Source organism: Rattus norvegicus, chromosome 8, assembly GCF_021556685.1.
Source record: "Rattus norvegicus strain SHRSP/BbbUtx chromosome 8, alternate assembly SHRSP_T2T, whole genome shotgun sequence".
In the NCBI taxonomy this organism is placed as follows: Eukaryota; Metazoa; Chordata; class Mammalia; order Rodentia; family Muridae; genus Rattus; species Rattus norvegicus.
This window is the reverse complement of record NC_141541.1, coordinates 128,677,869-128,699,231: the sequence shown is the minus strand read 5'-3', so window position 1 is coordinate 128,699,231 and position 21,363 is coordinate 128,677,869. Positions and strand designations below refer to the sequence as shown.

The 21,363-nt window shown below is 49.2% G+C and overlaps 1 protein-coding gene and 1 long non-coding RNA gene across 15 annotated transcripts in view; one reads left to right on the top strand and one right to left on the bottom strand.

The window, feature by feature from the left end:
• Positions 1 to 63: 63 nt before the first annotated feature.
• Positions 64 to 8,340, bottom strand: LOC120094299 (uncharacterized). 8 transcript variants are annotated; one of them, NR_190867.1, is given in 5 exon segments: positions 64 to 385; positions 3,606 to 3,825; positions 6,892 to 7,016; positions 7,406 to 7,479; positions 7,708 to 7,873. It is a non-coding gene; the product is annotated as an uncharacterized LOC120094299 (long non-coding RNA).
• A 56-nt stretch (positions 8,341 to 8,396) lies between these two features.
• Ulk4 (unc-51 like kinase 4) overlaps positions 8,397 to 21,363 on the top strand; it is a 305,588-nt gene continuing 292,621 nt past the window's right edge. For 2 of the 7 annotated variants that reach the window (XM_087563003.1, XM_087563002.1), the window contains exons 1-7: positions 8,397 to 8,744; positions 12,766 to 12,948; positions 16,302 to 16,401; positions 16,837 to 16,976; positions 19,319 to 19,481; positions 20,418 to 20,519; positions 21,030 to 21,113. In XM_087563003.1, the coding sequence (XP_087419129.1) occupies positions 12,811 to 12,948; positions 16,302 to 16,401; positions 16,837 to 16,976; positions 19,319 to 19,481; positions 20,418 to 20,519; positions 21,030 to 21,113 (727 nt within the window). In that variant the 5' untranslated portion in view covers positions 8,397 to 8,744; positions 12,766 to 12,810. 7 annotated transcript variants of the gene reach the window in all.

The window sequence follows — 21,363 nt, the reverse complement described above, 5'->3', positions numbered from 1 at the left end:
CAATGAGAAGCAGCCTTCACAGCGTAGCCCTAGGCAGTAATAAAGTCGACTTCTTAGGCCGAATGTGACTAGGGAAACTTAGTTTATTTAAACTGCATCATTTCACGCAGGGCATGCTTTCTCAGCAGAAAGCGAAGGACAAACCGGTTAGCTGTAGCGATAACTTCAGAACTTCAGGAACAGGGCGCAATCCATGCCTTTCAGAAAGTGATAAGACTGCAGGGTATGTCCTGTCCACAGAAGAGGTCGCAGTTGGTGATAAAAGCTGAGAACCAAGGACAGGCTATCCAAGTGTCCTGGGATGCTGCTAAGAGGTGGATCTTCTCCGTAATATTGACTCAATCTTGGGTTTCCATCTAAACGCCTTCATCCCCTAATCCTGGCTCTGTGGAGGCAGAGACAGGAGGACTCAGTGAGCTCAAGGTCAGTCTGGGCTACTTGAGAAATGATTCAGTGGGTAAAGAAGCTTCCTTCCAGGCCTGAAGACCTGAGTTTGGTCCCTGAGACCCACGTAGTGAAAGGAGAGAAATATCTCTTGCAAGTTGCCCTCTGACTCTGTCTCTCTCTGTCTCTGTTTCTCCCCGCCCCTCCACACAAAGCGTGTGCACAAATATATGCACACACACTAATATGATGTATTTTTAAAAGAGACTAAAATTCTCCCAAGTAGAACTCCAGAAGGTATACAGATTTCTATTCTCAAGAGGTAAAGTAAACAACAAAACTAGCCAGGACAGAGTTCCTGGGAGGGAGAGGAAGGAGGATCAGGAGTCCAAGGCTATGCTTAGCTATATAACAAGTTCAAGACCAGCCTGGGTTATATGCAACTCTGTCTCAAAAACAAAGCACCAATCACCATTCTCTAACTGTGAACCACACTGGTGAAAATCAGAGATACCTGCACTAGTGCAGTACCTGAAGAGGTCAGAAGAGGGCACCAGACCTCCTGGAATTGGAGTTTACCGGCTGTCATGAGCCACTGTCAGTGCTGGGAACTGAACCCAGGTCCCCTGCAAGAGCATCCAGGGCCCACAACTGATGAACCATCTTCCCAGCCCCCGACCAGTAAAACTTAAACCAAACACACACACAGTTAATAAAATTAAGAAATCCAAAGTACTTTGAAATGAAAAGTTTTGGTTTTTTTTAAGATCTAGTTTTGTTCTCTCACTCTTCCTTCCGCTCTTCCTCTCTCTCTCTCTCTCTCTCTCTCTCTCTCTCTCTCTCTCTTTCCCTCTCTTCCTCTCCTGGCTTGACACGATAAAAAAAAATCTAGTTTTTTTGTTTTGTTTTGTTTTTGAAAACTGTCTTATGAGAGGATGTTTTACTGAGGATACACATAGCATTTTTCTGGAAGTGGCCTGAAAAAGGGCATGTGGTGTTTTGCTGGAGCAGACACTTGAGAGAACACATTTGAAAATGTATAAATATAACCAGACAGACAGTGGATGACGCTGTGTGATATCGGTTCACTTTGCTGCTCTTGACTGGTCATTGTCTGTCAAGACTTTGTAGAGAGAAATGCACCAAAACACTTTTGGTGGTGTTCCAGTGGCTTCTCGTCTTTCCTGTCGCTTCCACGAATGAGCCAGTTGGGAGAACCTCGTGTTTTAGGTCGTCTGCCATTGCTGACTCAGGAGCGGTGTTTGTGAGTGGACTGAACTATGGCTGCTGATTCACGTAAGCTAAAGTGCTCAAATCCTGACAACATGGATTGGATTTGCCCCCCCCCCCCAAAAAAAAAACTATTTCTAGGGCTGGAGAGATGGCTCAATGGTTAAGAGCACTGACTGCTCTTTCAGAGGTCCGGAGTTCAATTCCCACACCCACATGGTGGCTCACAACCACCTGTATTGAGTTCTGATGCCCTCTTCTGGCTTCCAGGTGTACATGCAGACAGAGCACATTAAATAAATAAAAATTAAATTAATAATTAATAATTAAAAATTAAAATAAAACTATTTCTAAACAGGTATAAGTCCTCTCTTGGATTAACCTTTCTTTCTACTACCTCTGGTGGGTGATGGGCTAGAAGGGAGGTAAAATACTGAAGTATACTAATTAAAATAGGCTTTAAAAAATAGAAGCATACAGGACTTATTAGTAAATCATTGTTTAAATATGAAAATAATAATGTTTAGAAAAGAAAGTATGGGGGTTGGGGATTTAGCGCAAGGCCCTGGGTTCGGTCCCCAGCTCCGAAAAAAAAAGAACCAAAAAAAAAAAAAAAAAGAAAGAAAAGAAAAGAAAAGAAAGTATGCTGCTTTTCAAAACTCTGGAAAAGTTTAGGATATGTGGGTGGAGAGAGAAGGTAGGTCTGACTCTCTGTCTGGGGAAATACATGTTGTTAACTGTGGGGAGTGCACAGGAAGTGATGTCTCTCTGCTGCAACTAAACATACACCAAAACCAACTGAAGGGAGAAAGGGTCCATCTGGGCTCATGTTTCAATGGTGCCATCCACCATGGTGGAGAAGGCACCATGGGAGAAGGAGCTCATGGCCAGGGGGGCAAGGGTGGCTAACATCTGGGCAGGTTAGGAAGCAGATATGGGGGGGTTGGGGATTTAGCTCAGTGGTAGAGCGCTTGCCTAGCAACCGCAAGGCCCTGGGTTCGGTCCCCAGCTCCAAAAAGAAAAAAAAAAAAAAAAAGGAAGCAGATATGGGACAGAAAGTGAGGCCAGACTATAAGCCTCAAGGGCATTCCACATTGTTCAGCTTCCTCCAGGCTGGTGCCACCTCTCACAAGTTCTACAAGCTCCAAAACCAATGGCACTGCTGGTGGCTGAGATTTCACACGTGAGCTGGTGGAACACATCACGTCCAATCATTAGAGAAATCTAAAAGAAGCAAGAGATCCAATCAACAAAGCAGGACAAAGTCAGAGCAGATCCAGAAATGTGACAAGGCCAATCCTGCTTCCACAGTTACAGAAAACAAAAGTCTAAACAGTATATTAGAAGACTCCCGGGGTGGGAGAGGTGTTCAGAAGCTGAGGGTGCTTGTTGCTCTTGCAGAGGACTCCTTGCCAGAGTCCATATATGGCAACTCATAATTGCCTGTAGCTCCAGCTCCAGTGGATCTGGCCTCCACAGGCACTGTACTCACATGTGGTGTGCACGAGTACATGTACAGACACACACACATACACACACACACACAGAGTACCCACATGGCGGCTCACAACCATCTGTAACTCCATTCAATACCAGCACCCTTTCTTGGTATCCTTGGGCATTAGGCACTCATATGGTTCATGGATATGCATGTAGGCAAAATACCCATACATATACATATTCTCTACAATAAAATAAAAAACTAAAAAAAGAGTATGCAGTAAAGTCTCTTTCTCTCACTCACGCATACACTCACACACATGCACACATGCCTACATATTCATGCTCCCTCACATCCCCACACATGCATACACACATGCCCCCCACATGCACACACGCTCACACACGTGCACACATGCACACACACGCGCACATACCTACACACTCATGCCCCCCACACCCTCCATATGCCTCCCACATGCACACACACACACACACACACACACACACACACACACCACACACATGAAAAGAAAGCAACCCCACTGTGCCTCATATGTCTTCGCTTGGCACGTGTTCTCTTTTCCCTTTTCCAGTAAAATGAAGAATCTCAGGAATCACCAGTGTCTTGCAGAAATCCTTTCTTTCCTTTTCCCTTTCTGTCTCCTGGGCTGGACCTCCAACAACACAGGTGTGCCTCTGGCCCGTTGGTCTTCCACGCTGTGCTCTCTGACTGTCTGTCCCAGGCCGGCTGACAGGAGGCTGTCCAGGCTGGTTAGAGTTGATTAAGACCAAGGAAGGCAATGGGATGCTAGCCAGGGTAGCCACGGAAAGACGTGGTGTTGATATGTCTCTCGTCCCCAGTGCAATGGATCTGAGGCAGCTCCACTCAGATGCCAATCCAGAGGGAATAAAAACATAAAAACATTTAAGACAAATACCTGTGAAATGCCAGAATGAGGCCATGCTTTCCCAGGATCGTTAAAACTGATAACGCAGCTGGAGAGTTGGTTCAGCAATTGATCATCGAGAGCACTGGCTGCTTCTGCAGAGGCCCGGTGTTCAACTTCCTGCCCTCGCACAGCAGCTCATAGCTGTCTGTAACTCTCCTTCAGGGGGTCCAATTCCCTATTCTGGCCTCTTTGGATGTCAGACATTTAAAAATCAATGGTGAAACCATGATGTAAAATCGAGGACAGATGCAGATCATGCAGAGCTTAGGGTGATGTCAAGATACCTAAACGACTGGTCTTGGTCAGCAAGCAAAATATAGCATATAGTCTTATAAACCAAGGGCCATTTCTGTCCCAGCAATTGACAGGCTCTGAGCACCTCAGGACCAGAAGGCTCAGTAACAACTGTGAGGATGCTGATCTGTGGCTAGGGGGAGGCTAATCACCCTCCTTGTTATAGTGGCCAGGACTCTATGGGTCCTTGGATAAATCAGATAGAAACTGTTTTAGTTCAAGAAAACTCCAAGAACTTTCACGAATCTCAGGGTGTTCATGGAGATGGGAGTGGGGGAGGAAGGGTTCGATACACAGAAAATACTTTTCAAATGGAATTCTTTCTCTACTTTCCTCCCCAACACCTTCCCAGCTCTCCCTATGGGAAGAGGGTCTGTCTAGGGAACGTGGCTTGCCCTTTGGTGTCCTGAGATTAATTAACATTACCACATTCAGCATTTGTTTTATGGATTTGCAGTCCTGTAGACTAAACCCATGGCCTAATATATGTTAGACAAGCACTCTACCTCTGGGTTACATCCCTACATTTTTGATAGTTTAAAAAATATATTTTATTGTGACAGATTTCATATATATTTGTGTGTGTGTGTGTGTGTGTGTGTGCGCGTGTGTGTGTGTATGTGTGATTCCTCTTGTATCACACTCAATTCCGTATCATTCCGTTGGATGCAGTCTATCTTAACAGTCCCCTCCCCCACCCAGTGCAGCTTTGCTCCAGCCCATTCTAACTGCAGACATCAGTTCATTCATAGCATTTTGGTGTCTCTGGACTTAGTAAGTCCTTTATGGACATGCTATTATCATGGTCTGGGTTGAGAGGAGTCACCACGACCTGGTAAGTGTTCACAAATCATTTCTTCTTTGGTTGTTGATTTCATAATCTCTTTTTCAAGGCTACATGGTTAGTTTGCATTTTGCTAAAAGTATGCCACCTTTATCAGATTTTCTCATTAAAATGTGGAAAATGACATTTAGGAGGAAACACATCCAATAGAGCGAGTTGTCAGGTCTCGGTGGCTTAGAACATAATCCCAGCCCCCTGGGATGCAAGGCGAGAGGAGAAGAGGAGCAGAAACCCACTTCACCTGTGGGAACTGAAGGCTTTTCTCTCCCCAGACTTCCTCCATGCTGTCTGTGGTATTAATAACTCTCAAAAAGTCTTTCTCTGCAGATAATTTAAAAAATGAGACAAGGTCTTATGTTGCTTAGGCTGGATCTAACTCGTGGGCTCAATCAATACTTGTCTCTTAGCTTCCCAAATATAAGGGTATCGGTGCAGATAATTTTTCTTCCTTTTTTATTATAAATATTTAAAACTAAAATTATGAACTTTCTCCTATAAGTACAAAAATAGCCCAAGGGAGAAAGAGTGATAACTTGGAAATAGAATTTAATGCATATATTAAAATTTAGAGCTATAATGAGGGGGATATCAAAAATTCCTAAAGAGAGGGAGAATCTTACTGCTAGTATAATTGCCTAATTATTCTTAGGAGTAATAAAGTTATATTTTAAATCCCTGTGTTTGCCAACTAATTCCTAGGTGGATTAAGTAATCTAATATAGAAAGGAAGCAATAATAAGAGAAAGATACAAATCTACTTGTAAGAAGGAATCCTTTAAGCTTGAAAACAATTTTTAAAATAAGGTATGTTGGTTTTTATTGCCATTGTGACAGATTCATGAAAGAAATAATTTAAAGAGAGAAATTCAGGGCTGGAGAGATGGCTCAGCAATTGAGAGCACTGGCTGTTTTTCCAGAGGTCCTGAGTTCAAGTCCTAGCAACCACAACCACCTATAAGGGGATCTGATGCCATCTTTTGGCATGCAGGTGTATATGCAGATAGAACACTCAGACACAAGATCAATCAATCAATCTTGAGTGAGGGAGGGAGATTGATTCATTACAATGCACAGTTTCAGTCTGTGGACCTGCGGCTTCTGGCTCCCAGCCAAGTAGAACAGCAGGAGGGGCTGTTGGTACAGGGCTGTTTACTTCATGGTAGCCAGAAAGCTGAGAGAGTATACAGGACAAGATACCTCATAGGCCTGCCTCCAAAGACTCACTAACTTTAGCCAGTCCCCACTTTCATAACTACTTCTCAAAAGCTAGAACAACTGTCCTCATAGATGTGATTAAATACCAAATTGAGGAGGGACACCAGCTGGAGAGAAAGCCTTCGACATGAGTCTAAGGGGACACTTTTTATCCTACTCTGTAACATAGAGGCAAGGAAAAACGCTGATGTCACCTACCACGTGGGAATTTATCCTCAGACACAGAAACAGAAACAGAGATGTTCGCCAAGTGTGGTGTGCAATCGTGTTCCTTTGGTTAGCCGGCTCAGTCGGTAATGTGCTTGCCACACAGGCTTGAGGACCTGAGTTCAATCCCTAGCAACCACATAAAACCTGAGCGTGATGGTGCATGCTCATAATTCTAGGGCTGGGGTGGTGGGGACTGGTGGATCCCTGGGGCTTGCTGGTCAGTCAGCCGACCTTAACCAGCCATTCCCAGGCGCCAGTGAGAGACCTTGTGTCAAAAATAAAACTAAAGAACAGCTCCAGAGGAGAGCACCCAACACTGACCTCTGGCGTCCATTCACACGCTCTCACAAACGCAACTGTCTTCTAGGTCAGACAACTGCCATCTCCGACTACTGAATCGGCCCAGGATCATCACAGCAGGCCTAGTTGACTATTGGCATTCCGTCCTAAGAGGGGACAGGAGGGTCTTTGGACTTTCACCTGAGCTCCCGACCACTCATCCCAGTCATATATATTTTCTCCTAATTACGTGTGGAGCAGGGTGTATTGGAGAGGTCCTAGATATACAGGCTGAAGAAGCAGGGATGGGGAGGGAGTGCCATCTCATGTGGCTATGGGGAAGCCATCTTCCATGCCGGTCGAAGACCTTCCAGTGCTTTGGACTCGCCGTGCTCCTGTCTGTAACCCCTCATTCGGGCTCTGTACCTAAGCCTAAAAATTCGCTGGTTCCCGAGCATGAGCTGTGGTGGAATTATACTTTGGTTTATCCTTAGAAACTTAGAGTCCTATCTCCCCACCACCACACCCCAACCCAGAAAAGGAACTTTAGCCCCACCTCCACCTCGATCCTGGCAGTAGAATTCTGCATCAACTGAGTTGGGCTTTGTTCCTTCCACAGATACTGCCAACCTACATAGGAACGGAAATTGGATCACTCCTGTTGGGGGCCACCCTGGGCTACACAGTAAAACCCTGTTTAAAGAGCAAACACAGCAAAACGGCTAAAGCTGTGACGCTCTGGGATCAGGCAGACATGAAAGACTAAGTTCCACCAAGATCTGCGGTGCCCGCAGCTTGGGAGGCTGGAGCCGTGCGGTTACGCTGCCTTCCTGGTGGGATCTGATCACCACTGCGCACCCTGCCTAGAGGGGCCGATCGGTCCTAACTTCGGTCCCCTGAGTCTGCAGCGACCAATGGGCTCCAGGCCTGGAAGTTTCCTGAAGAGGCTCAGAGCCCCGCGCCCCTGGAGACATCAGTGGTTAGACCTTGAGGAGACCCGCTCTACCTACGCCAATCTCCGGCCACTTCCGGTCCACGCCTCCTAAGCTCAGCCAATCAACGCCATGCATCGCCTACTTGCTGTCATGGAGACCGGAGGGCGTGTAAAAGCCAAACGGTCTTGCCGTGGTGCTGTGTGCATCTTGCCATTTCTCCCACCTCAGCCTTGGGATCTTTCTAGAAAGGATTCACTGGCCTTAGGGTTGGGAGAAGGTGTGCCCGAGAATTCTCACTTCCGGCCTCAGCCCATAGAGCCGGAAGCGCTCCGCCAGTCAGCATCCGGTTCTCTTCCGGCCCTCTGCTTGTTGCCATGGAGATGGGATGGCGGCGTCCAAATACTGAGGGATGCTCGCCAGCACACCTGGGAACTGCTCACGAGCCCCGTCTCTTTTCAGCTTCTAGTCTTCCCTTAGGCCAGCGAGATCATTTCATTTCAGAAGTAGTGCGAGGTCCTTAGTGTCGCTGGATGGGCACGTAAACTCGGTCACTTCCGGGTTCCTGGGTAGCGATCAGCCAATCAAGGTCCCGCTCCTTTTCCCGCGTCTCGCAGGTTGTTATGGTGACGCAGAGGGCTCACCCACGCGTCCAGGGGAGTTGGCCAGGTCTTCGGGTGCCTCGGTTTCTTCTGTCCAGGCTGCGGCCTCACCGTGGCAAGGCAGAGCGCGTGCAACTCGGGTCCCCCACCATCGTGCAGGTGGGTGGGCAGCTGCGGCTCCGTTTCTGGTTACATCTCCGAACCCGCTTCATTCTCATCAGAGGCGTGGCCACTTCCACCAGGACAGCAACTTATCTAAAGTCTTACTTTAAAAAAAATGTTTATTTATGTGCGTGTGCACATGATGAGCGCTTGTGGAAGCCAGAAGATGGTGTTGGATTCCTTGGAGCTGGAGTTACAGGTAGTTGTGAGCTACCTAGTGTGGGTGCTGGGAACAGAACTCAGGCCCTCTTCAAGAGCAGTATGTATTCTTAATGGTTGAGCCATCTCTCCAGTCCATTGATATAGTGTTGACAGAGCTTCTTGAACATGTGAGAGAGAGTGTGTGTGTGCACGTATGTGAGTATGCTGGTGCATGCACCTGTGAGTGCAGGCAGAGCAGGGTGTCAGGTGTCTTCCTCTGGTGCTGTCTCCAGACAAGGTCTAGCCTGTCAGTGAGCTCTCTGGGTCCTCCCATGTAGGAGCTTCAAAGCTGGGATTACTGGGTTTCTATGTGTGTGTGTTGAGGATTTGAACTCAAGTCCTCACAAGCTTGCAGAGTAAGCCCTTAACCAGGTGAACCATCTTCTCAGCACCCTGTGTTCCTTTGTAAAAATGACATTTTAAGCAATCGTACAGTTCAGAGCTTTACTGTGACATTTTCCCATGTCTGTCACTGTGTTTTGATTATGCCCGCCCCTCACTGTCCTCTCCTACTTCTCTTACCCCTTCTGCTTCTCCTTTTTCTCATCCTTGCGTAGTCATCTTGTGCCTTCACAGGACTTACATTTGTGTCTTGATTTTGCACGAGAGGAAACATGGTGTTGTGTCTTTCCTGCCTTTCATGACCCTTTGTTTCTGTCTCTCCTCCCTTTAGGCTGATTTTTCTTGCCCATAGTCCTCTGTCTACTCCCATGCCCCATGTATGGCATATGTTTAAATCTAGGTTATATACTGTTCGGTTCCCACTCGATTCCGCCAGAGTGAGTGCAGTGTTTGTCTTCCTGGCTCTGGCTTACCTCATCTGAATCACCACAATGACTTTGAATCTATTCCTCTGCCTGAAAACGATGTCATTTCATTCTACCTCTCCTTTCCACCTCCTCCTCTTCTCTCTCCTCCTCCTCCTGCTTGGTTTTTTTGAGACAAGACTTCTCAGTGTAGCCATGGCTATTCTGGAACTCGCTCCATAGACCAGGCTGGCTTCGAATGCAGAGGTGTGCCTGCCTCTGCCTCCTGAGTGCCGGGATTACAGGTGTGCTCTCCACTGTCAGGACGGAGTGTGTTTCTTATACTACCTTCTCTGCACAAGTCTCCCTCTTTGCACACGTTCTCACCAGTGCTTCCTTGATGGCAGCTGTTCAGACCGGGATGAATCCCAGTGTTTTGAGTTTGCATTTCTCCGATGGCTGATGATGGGAACATGTTCTCGCTCATTTATAAGCCGTCTGTCTTTCTGCTTTTGAGAACTATCTGTTCTGTTCTTTTTCTCATTTGTTGGCTGGTAGTTTATATTCTTGGTGCTTTTTTGAGTGTGTGTATGTGTGTGTGTGTGTGTGTGTGTGTGTGTGTGTGTGTGTGTGACGTTAATCTTCTGTGAGATGAGTCGATGCCTTCACTCTGACTGGTTCCTTTGCTGTGAGGAAGGTTTCAACTGACATAATTTGTTAGCTCACAGGGTTATACCCTGAGCTGTTGAGTTCTTTCCGGGAAGCACTACCTCTGTCTTTAGCTAGAATGCCCTCCCTGCACTTTCCTAGCAGTTGTTCCTCCAGGTCACATAGTAATGTCTTTGATCTGTTTTGGGGTTAAACTTTTCACCCTGTTTGTACAGGGATGAAAAGTAAAGACCCATGTGTGTGCTGGCTAGTTTCATGTCAACCTGACACAAGCTAGCGTTGTTGGAGAGGAAAATGCCTCTGTAATATCAGGAGTTACCCAGTGTAGTCCTCTGGAAGAACTATTTGTGCTTTTAAGCTCAGAGCCATGTCTTCAGGCCTGTCTTGTGAATGTTCAACACATCTTGCACCTCTAGACTGCAGCCAGCTTGGCCATGGTTTTGATGTATTCCTGCATTCAGTATTTTATTTAAAATTTGTGAGTCTATTTCAATAAAATTGGTCTGTATGTAATCTCTCTCTCCCTCTTTCTCTGTCCCTCTCTGTCTCTCCTTCTCCCTACCTCTGTCTCTCAATCTGTTTCCCTCTCCTCCTCTCTGTCTCTGTCATCTATCTTCTGTTTACCCCCCCATCTCTCTCTCTCTCTCTCTCTCTCTCTCTCTCTCTCTCTCTCTCTCTCTCTCTGTGTGTGTGTGTGTGTGTGTGTGTGTGTGTGTGTGTGTGTGTGTGTTACTTAGCTTTGGTCTCAGGTGTCCATGCTTTCTTGACTTAATTCAGTGAGTTTTCAGGTCATAATATTTTATTTGCTTAAATAAGTGACCCATCAGTCTGTGTGCCATGGCTTAGACTGGGCAGATGTCAAGTCATCCCGGTGCAGCAGCATTACTCAAATGGAGCACACTTCTGTTTTTAATTATGGAGTCACTTCTGGCAAGGTGTGGCCTGAGCCACCGTCCTATACAATGTGGAGCAGTTGACCGGACCTGCACTGTCATTACCGCATTCGCAGGCTGTTTCTTTGTTTCCTTTTTCTTGTGAAGTTAGGGGCTCGCATGTTACTCTCTCAGGCCAGGCTCTTTCCACTGTGATGGGGAGAACAGCCAAATCCTGGCACTGGGAGTTCTAGGCCAGTAGGCGGCTGTGGTGGGCTCTAAGTCAGCAGGTGACTGTGGTGGGTTCTAGGCCATCAGGTGACTGGTGGGTTCTAGGCTAGTAGGTGGGTGTGGTGGGTTCTAGGTCAGCAGGCAACTGGTGGGTTCTAGGCTAGTAGGTGGGTGTGGTGGGTTCTAGGCTAGTAGGTGGGTGTGGTGGGTTCTAGGCTAGTAGGTGGGTGTGGTGGGTTCTAGGCTAGTAGGTGGGTGTGGTGGGTTCTAGGCTAGTAGGTGGGTGTGGTGGGTTCTAGGCTAGTAGGTGGGTGTGGTGGGTTCTAGGCTAGTAGGTGGGTGTGGTGGGTTCTAGGCTAGTAGGTGACTGGTAGGTTCCAGGCTAGTAGGTGGGTGTGTTGGGTTCTAGGCTAGTAGGTGACTGGTAGGTTCCAGGCTAGTAGGTGGGTGTGGTGGGTTCTAGGCTAGTAGGTGGGTGTGGTGGGTTCTAGGCCAGTAGGTGGGTGTGGTGGGTGTGTTCTAGGCTAGCAAGTGGCTGTGGTGGGTTCTAGGCTAGTAGGTGGGTGTGGTGGGTTCTAGGCCAGTAGGTGGATGTGGTGGGTGGGTTCTAGACTAGTATGGGTATAGTGGGTTCTAGGCTAGCAAGTGGCTGTGGTGGGTTCTAGGCTAGTAGGTGAGTGTGGTGTGTTCTAGGCCCGGAGGCGGCTGTGGTGGCTGGTTTTATGTCCAGTTGACACAAACTAGTGTCACTGGAGAGGAGGGGACCTCAATTGAGAAAATGCCTCCATAGGATTAGGCTGTAGGCCGGCCTTTAGGGCATTTTCTTAATTAGTGATTGATGGGAGAGGACCCAGTCCATTGCTTTGCGGGTAGTACCATCTCTGGGCTGGTGGTTTGGCTTCTATAAGACATCAGGCTAAGCAAGTCGTGGGGAGCAAAGCAAGCCAATAAGCAGCACCCCCTCCATGGCTTCTACATCAGCTCCTGCCTTCAGGTTCCTCCCCTGACTTCCTTCCATGATGAACAGTGATGTGGAAGTGTAAGCCAAATCAACCCTTTCCTCCTCAACTTGCTTTTGGTCATGGTGTTTCATCAGAGCAATAGTGACCCTAACTGAGACATGGGGCTACATAGCAAGATGCCCTGTTTAAAAAAAAAAAAAAAGAGTGGGAGAGAGACTGGAGATGTGGTTCAGTGGTTAAGAGCACTGGCTGCTCTTGCAGAGGACCCATGTTTGGTCCCCAGCACCTACATAGTAGCTCACAGTGATCCAGTTAGAGGGGATACAATGCCCTCGTCAGTCCTTGCTGGACACCAGGCACACATGGTGCACAGACATAAATGCAGGCAGAACACACATATGTATAAAATACAAACAAACTCATCTTGCTGTGTTGCCGTGGTAGAGACGGGTTTGTGGTATTGTTTATGAATCCTAGGCTGACTCCTGGAGCTGCTTGCTGGCTTGCATCTGTCTCCCTCTTTTCTGTTTGCTTCCCAGGAGCTGGACATGCTGTTTTACCGTATATGAGCAGTTGAGGCAGACATGGAAAACTTCGTCTTGTATGAGGAGATTGGCAGAGGAAGCAGGACCGTCGTATATAAGGGGCGTAGGAAAGGGACCATCAACTTTGTGGCCATCCTTTGTACCGAGAAGTGCAAACGGCCTGAAATAACCAACTGGGTAAGTCTTGGGGGGTTCTACCCTCCTGGAGGCTACAGGGTGCCACGTGACTCGTGAACATAATCCCGAGAGTCTGGGTGCAGGTGGGAAGATGGACAGGTCAAGGCCAGCCTGGGCTACAGAGGATGGTGTGGAATGCTTGCCTACCGTGTGCAAGGCCCAGCATTCCATCCTCAAATAAATAGGTAGCAAGGTAACAGAAGCCATTAGGCATGCTGTACCCACAGTCAAGGTTTTTGCCCTGGAACAACAGCCCCATCTCTTCTTGTCTGTTGCTGTCAGCCTTGAGTAATGAGCTTGCCTAGGTGGTGCTCAGCGCTTGTGGTTTTGGCGCAAGGGGATCGATAATAGACATTTGTTTTAAGAGTTGGTGTATGGGGTTGGGGATTTAGCTCAGTGGTAGAGCGCTTGCCTAGCAAGCACAAGGCCCTGGGTTCGGTCCCCAGCTCCGAAAAAAAGAAAAAAAGAAAAAAAGAAAAAAAAAAAAAAAAGAGTTGGTGTATGAGGTTGGCCAGACGGCTTGGTGGGGAAGTACCTGCCACCACGGCCGACGAACCTGAGTTCCATCCCTGGAACCTACACAGGGGAAGGAAATGAGCAGCTCATAAAAGCTGTTCCCTGACCTACCACGCATGCATGCACGCACGCGTGCATGTGTGCACACACTCCAGCATGCAATTCCGGCAGAGGCCAGAGAACAACTTCTGGGTTGTGGCTCCTGGTGATTGGACTCATTATCAGGCTTGGCGGTGAGCACCTTTGCCCGTCAAGCTAATTTGCTGGCCCAGCATGCATCACACTATAGGAACACATTTACAGTCCATTCTGTAGAGAGGCATGCACTCTCGGTGCCCACAGATTGTTCTGCGGTAACTGTGAGCCTGGAGACTGAGAAGGAGCTGCCAGCTGTGGAGTGTGTCTTCTGCAGACAGACACAGGGTAGGGGGGCAATGACAGCAGATGAGGCCACCTGACCAGGACAAACAAGGGCTTGGAAACACTTGCTGTGCCTTTACGGATTGCCGGCTGTATGGATACAGCACAGATTACACTCCCAGCTCCTGGGTCTGTGCCAGCATGACAAAGTGGGCTGCTCACACACACCCTGCTCTGACTGTCAGTGATGTAGGTTAGCTCTGCTCACTGGTGTCCATGCAGGTGACATAAGCTGTACTCCAGGCCCTTTCCTTCCTGGTCCACAGACACCCCCTCCTCCTGGGTTTTGAGTGATGTGTAAAGAGAGCCTGGACCCCTCTGCGAAGCCGTGCTGGTGTTTCAGATACTCATAGGACACATGGATTGGAGGAGGAGCTGTGGTTTTGTTGGGCGTCCGGCCAGATGAATGGCTTTGCCAGTTACTGAGAGGGGAGGCAGCCCAGAGATGGGCAGGTCTGACATTGATTTCAGGGAGCCCATTGTCTATCCAGTGGACTGTCAGGAAGGCTTTGGGCGTCTGAGTGCACTTTAGAAGCACATTCGGGGGGTTGGGGATTTAGCTCAGTGGTAGAGCACTTGCCTAGCAAGTGCAAGGCCCTGGGTTCGGTCCCCAGCTCCGAAAAAAAAGGGGAAAAAAAAAAAAAAAGAAGCACATTCGGGACAGAGATGGGAATTGGAAGCACTGTTGTATTTATCAATGTTAGGTCACAGTGAGGGAAGGTGGAAGAGGCCTAGCTTCCTCCATTACAGCATGAAGTGTATAAAGTGATGGACGGGCAGCCAGCAGAGCAGAGCAGAAGACAGCACAAGCAGCAGACTGGAGAGGGAGTGAGCTAGCCTCACTGACAGTGGCTTCCCCACCCGTCTGAGACCAGTGAGACAGGCAGGGGGCCACTGACTGTAGCCGCTGGGCTCTTTGAGCTGGTATACCTTGTTCTATTTTGCTTCTGTTAACTACATTGGCTGGGAGGAGACTCTGCTCCTGGCCCGCCGACACCCCCTGAGGAGGAAGTCAGGCCCAAGGCATCCACAGTGACTGAGAAGGCAGAAGCAGCTACCTAGAGCTGACAGCTGTGACAGAGTTGGGGCAGGGGCTGTCAGAGAAAGATAGATACAGGGCAGAGAGAGCTCAGCTGTGCTGTGCAGCTGAGGGGTAAAGGCTGAGGACTTAGGGAAGGAGAGGTGACCGACAGTGGCCTCCAAGGCGAGGCTTCAGTGGAGAAAAAACTGGAGCTGGAGTGTTCAAGATGGAAGGAGAAGGTAGCTGGGGCTGGTGCTTTCTGCTGTGTGAGGAGGGAACAGGAGGGTGGTGGCTTCATCAGCATCTGAGGTTAGGATGGAAACTTGAAAGAACATTGCCTGAGGTAGAGTTGTTTTCTCCTGTGAGGGCCAAGCCTGTGTAACCTGCTCCCTGCTGCTGTCAGCTCCCTGTCCTCACTGCCTGGCTCTGTGCTCCAGGCCCTTTTGGAGCCTCTCCAGCTTCACCTGCCCTGGCAGATTACTGGGAGAGGAGGAGGAAGAGGTCTGCTGGGGTGACCTGATGTCTTGACTGAAACCCCTGCGAAATGTCTGCTAGTGACACCCAGTAACATTGCTCATATCCACAGAGGGTGCGGAAATGTTTTCTGGCTGGGCACGAGGCTGCCTTAGCTCATCTGGCTTCTCTTACTGAGAGACTAGATTAAGTGGTCAGCCACCAGGTGCCTTTTGGCAGAGACTCAGGAGCAGCTCAATAGGGAGAGACAGTAGAGATGGGTGGGGAGTGCTGACAGCTGAGGCAGGCGGTCCGTCCTGGGTGGCCAGGCAGAGGCAAGACCCACAGCTTTCAGGCGTGCAGTCATGGACAGGGGGTGGGGTAGGGGTGGTGTGGGGGTGGGGAGGGGTGGTGTGGGGGTGGGGAGGGGTGGTGTGGGGGTGGGGAGGGGTGGTGTGGGGGTACCCAGCGCACAGTTTGGACTTTGCGTTTGGCTCTTTTCTGTTCCATCAGGCATACAGAACATCTGTTTGTGCATGAGCCCTGAGACAGTTAGTTGACTGCAGAGTAGGCCCTGTGCCCGAGTGCTCAGGCTGGTGAGGCTGAGCCAGGTTTGTGGGTGATGTGCACACACCCAGTATATCTCACCCTCCATCAGATATGTTGGCACTTACCGCCGTTACAGCTCCACAGAACGTCCCGGTTCCTCGGTCGTGGCAGTGGCCATCCTGATGTTACTTTCATCATTGACCATAAGTAGTTTTCTTTGCTGTTAGCAGTTGCACGCTCACTCGCACACTCACAACACTCACACACTCATGATGTTTGTCAAAGTTGCATGATAGCCTTTCCCAGTGACAGTCCTTGAGAACCTGCACCTCTGACAGTTGTAAATGAACCCCATGGTTTTTCTGTTTTCTCAGTTGTAAATGTGTTTTCGTAGGTCCGACTCACCCACGAGATAAAACACAAGAACATCGTAACTTTTCACGAGTGGTACGAGACCAGCAATCATCTCTGGTTGGTGGTGGAGCTTTGCACAGGTAGGGCTGTGAGTGTGTGCATGCAGACACAGTGCTGACTGGAGGGCAGCGGTGGTGGTGGTGGTGGTGGTGGTGGTGGTGGTGGTGGTGGTGGTGGTGGATGGTGGTGGATGGTGGTGGGTGGTGGTGGTGGATGGTGGGTGGTGGTGGGTGGTGGTGGTGGTGGGTGATGGTGGTGGGTGGTGGTGATGGTGGTGGTGGTGGGTAGTGGTGATGGTGGTGGTGGTGGTAGTGGTGGTGGTGGTGGGTGGTGGGTGGTGGTGCTGGTGGGTGGTGGGTGCTGGTGGGTGGTGGTGGTGGTGGGTGGTGGTGGGTGGTGGGTGGTGGTGCTGGTGGGTGGTGGTGCTGGTGGGTGGTGGTGGTGGTGGGTGGTGGTGGTGGTGGGTGGTGGGTGGTGGGTGATAGTGGTGGCTGATCCAGGCTCAATCCTCGTAGGTGGTTCTCTAGAAACAGTGATTGCTCAGGACCAGAACCTCCCGGAAGATGTCGTGAGAGAGTTTGGGGTGGACCTGGTTACAGGGCTGCACCATCTCCACAGGCTTGGCATTCTCTTTTGTGACCTTTCTCCTGGGAAGGTAACTTGAGAGCTCTGACTTCCTGGTACCTCACGTCTCAACTCCAAGGGCTTTCTCAGGGTTTTGTTTTGTTTTGTTTTTTTTAATAAGAGGAAATCTATGTCATCTATGTATGTGGTCTATTTAAGTTGCTTTTGGGACAGAGTCCTTCCTCACTGCAGAGGTCTCTGAGTTTTCAGTTCCTGTGTCCTGTGCTGTGAGTGATGATCCAGTGCAGTCCTCTCTCAGTGCTGGAGCACGGCCACGCCCTGTTTGACAGTGGCGTTCCTGACCGTGTCCTTTTCCTGATGGCACAGACAGTACCTTGTTTTCATTACACTGCTGGCAACCTGGAGATGCCGCTCTGTTCTATCCAAGCATCATGGGTCTGCTCAGCTTCCCGGTTCCCCCAGGCTGATTCGGAAGCCATGTGACCTGACTTGAGTCACAAACTCCCTTGAGGCTTCCCTCGCTGTGGTATTCGAGGTGTGTTCAAAGCATCTCGGACTTTTGCGTAAGTCACACACTTAGGAATGGCGGCATCGCTAGTCTGAGCTCCTTGTGTCTTTTATGCCGTGGAGTGAAAGCGGAGCGTTGTTTGTGGTTTGCTCTGTCAGCAATCGGTATGTGAAGATGAAACCATGAAGGGAGGGGTGGGGACACACAAGGAAGACAGAGGGAGACTGTGGAGGTCTTACAGATGACACAGTAGCTCTTGCTTGAAGCAGTCATAAACCTAACCCAGGTCTTCAGACACTCAGCTGTCACGGTAGTGCAAAAAGCAGCAAGGACAATATGCAAACATGTGGGTGTCATCTATAGACTTTGAAATTTGAATTTTATAGATTTCCACATATCAGGAAATACCATTCAGAGTGGGCATGATGGCTTGTGCCTATGGTCCTATCACTTGAGGACTGAGGCAGGAGGACTGCCATAAGTTCAAGGCTAGCCTGGGGTATATAGTGAGTTCCAGAACAGCCTGGATAGCAGAGTGAGACTGTCTCTAACAACCCAAACCTGAAGTAACCCCCACCAAACATACTGTTCTTATTCTTGAAAACAGTGTAAAAATGTAAAAACCTTTTAGTTCACAGCTGAGGATGTGGCCTCTGGGTCCGAGCTATAGTTTGCTTAGCCTTGTGTGGGACATTTAATGAGGCATACTGCAAGGCTTTCCAGGAGGGTCTGTGATGTAAACTGCTTTAGAAAAGTAGTATTGGGAAGAGCTGGGTAGGGTCCCTGTTCTGTCAATAAGGCTTTATGGAATACTGCCCCACCTGTGGCCTGTGTCACCAGTGGCTGTTGTTTGGGATAGCATGGTGCTGTGGAGTTAGGACATGCTGGACGCCAGTCTGTGTTTGATCAGGCCTCCAGGGGATGCTGGTGGGGACATTGCAGGCCACTGTGGTGAGTGAGTGTCAGTGTCTGAGTTAGGCTGACTTTAACCTGCTCTCAACAGAAGATCACCAGCCCTGTTACTGTTGTCTAGCATTTTCAGTGACGTGGCTGGAATGATGCAGCTTTTCTGGGCTGGTTCAGCAGTGTACAGCCAACTTCTGATCACACAGGGCATTGGCCAACTTGAGTCAGTCCCAGCCCTTTGTCTGTGAGACTTCCATGACTCTCCACAGAGCTGAAAAGGGACCTTACCCTTCCTGCTGTACGTGTGAGAAGCAGGACTCCACGGGCTGCCAAGGTCAGGCAGTAGGTAGGAGGTGACTTAGGCCCAAGTCCATGTTCAGCACTAGTTATGGCCCCTCAGTTCAAAACCCCACACTACACATCCTTTTTTTAATAAATGGCACACAAGCAGGTGGGTCTTTACATCCTCAGTCACCTCTGTGTGTTCTTGGGGCTTGGCCTTGAGCCCTGTCAAGTACCCACATCCCACAATGCTCCAGGCCCACATAGTGAATGGTGTGGTAACCTGTGCACATCAGGAAATCTTCCCCCTAATAATCTTGGCCCACAGACTTTGTGGGTGTAGTGTTCGAGGATACAGAGGCCCTGCCACTTTTATCTTTATTCTTCATCTTCATAATGCCCAAGCTCCATGGTGGCTCTGTGGCGTCTGAGACTGTGACAGCTTGGATTCTCCTGTTACTAGAGTGCCATGCTGGCTGTTTGGGGGGTGAAGCTTCCCCCCAGTTTTATTTATACCACATCTTTCAAGACCACTGCTGTAGTTCATTGGCTTCCTTTTAAAAGTGCAGTGTCACATTTTTCTGAGCTGTGACAGGGCAAGGAGGCTGCAAAGCCCTGGGCACAGTTTCCGGGGTCCCTGTGAAGCCTGAATTGGGCTCTGGAGCCTGCCTCCGCTGGAGCCTCTGGAGCCTCCGCCACTCTCTCCATCTTTGCAGATACTCTTGGAAGGGCCCGGAACACTGAAGTTCAGCAATTTCTGCCTGGCAAAGGTGGAAGGGGAAAGCCTGGAGGAGTTCTTCGCTTTGGTGGCAGCAGAAGAAGGAGGTGGTGACAGTGGGGAGAACACACTGAGGAAGAGCATGAAGACCCGAGTCCGAGGTAGGCGGGAGCCCGTGCTGAGGAGGCAGCGTGGGCCTCTGCTTCACTACCCACACGTGTGTGGAGAAACATGACAGAGGGTCCTGTACACGCGTAGCTGATCCTGGGCTTGAAGTGTCCCTGCAGCTCTAAGGTGTCAGCACAAGAGATCTCGGGCACTGTGGGCATCTTCCCATCACCCACCCGAGCAGGGCTGGCTCACTCAGCTCTCAGAATGGGCCTGGCACACACCAGTTCTTCCCCAGTGTGCTCAGCCCTGTGGCAAGGCTGGTCTTTGCAGTCCACTCTCAGGGCATGTTCTTGGCAGGTGGGTTTGGCAGTGAGGTGCAGCCAGCAGTATTGGGGTTACCGTGCTCAGGGATGGGGGTAGTAGCTCAGTGAGTAAATGCTTGCTGCATGGTCAGGGGGACCTGGATTTGATCCTCTAAAGTCGATGTAAAAAGAGCCAGGTATGGCTGTGTGCATAGTTACTGGGGCACAGGGGAGCAGAGACAGGAAGATCCCTGGGGCTTGCAGCACAGACAGTCAAGTCAAACTAGCGAGTTCCAGGTTCAGCGAGGAGCCCTGTCTCAAAAATAAAGGTGGAGATCTATAGAGGACTCATCCAGTGTCACGTCAACCCTAGCTTCTCCCTGCATTTGGTGTACACCAAACACACACAATGGATGTAGGCATGTGGATATGTGGGCATGTCTGTACCATGGTGAGTGGGGGTCAGAGGGCAGCTTGAGGGAGTCTGTTCTCTTGCGTGGGTCTAGGGGATTGACTGTAGGCCGTCAGCCTTGGTGGCAAGCAGCTCTGCTCTACTGAGCCATCTCACTGACTCTAGCAAGTCTGCCCTGGTACATGCTACAATTCCTGTGTCTTCGTCTCAGGAGCTCCTGTGCTGGAATAGTTCACATGCCTAACCCAGACACTCTTGGCTTTGGTTTTCAGGCTCTCTGATATATGCGGCTCCGGAAATCGTGACGGGGACTGAATTCTCTGTTACCAGTGACCTCTGGTCCTTGGGCTGTCTACTTTATGAAATGTTTTCAGGTGATTGGTTTTTGGTTCATTATAAAACCAAACCATGCTAAAACAGGAGCAAACTGTGTGTTTAGTGTCTGCAAGTGCCTGATCTAGCAGGTGTCACAAAATCAGTTCTAAAACATTTCTGTGCACACCAGACTACACTTTGTTCTTAGGCTGTGGATGCTCTTGGAGCATCTGACATGTAGTGACTTTCATAACTATCTACAATGCTGAAATGCATCTGACTGCTGGAGAATATGTAGGTCTCCTGCGGCCTGTGGGCGAGTGACTTGGAGGCACTGAGGGCTGACCCTGTGTGAACTTGAATATTGATTTGAAAATTAACTCTGCATTTGAGAAGGATGGAAATGTGTACCCTGGACACTTGCCAGGCATGCGGTAGTTAGTAACAGCCTTTTCCCTAGAACGTGTGTAAATCTTGTATTTATGATTGTGTAATTCCTCTGGAATACCTGTAGTTAGTTTGGGATTAGTGGGGATGCAAACTGATTCTGCAAGTTCATGTGATTTCAGGGAGACCCCCGTTCTTCTCAGAAACGATGTCAGAATTAGTTGAGAAGATTCTGTATGAAGACCCGTTGCCACCGATCCCAAAAGGTAGGTGAGCGCAGTTAAGCATCTTACCTGAGCTTTCGAAGGCCCACCATTACAGCAGGTTCTTCACAGCTGCCAAAGCTACGTGTGACAGCAGCTTCAAATCAGGACACTTCCCTCCTATTTTCAACGCTGAAAGAGAAAACCAAGCCATACCAACAGCTTCCCTCATTTAAAACAATGAATTACCACAAGAAGTCTGTTGTAAAGATTCACACGTGTGTGTGTGTGTGTGTGTGTGTGTGTGTGTGTG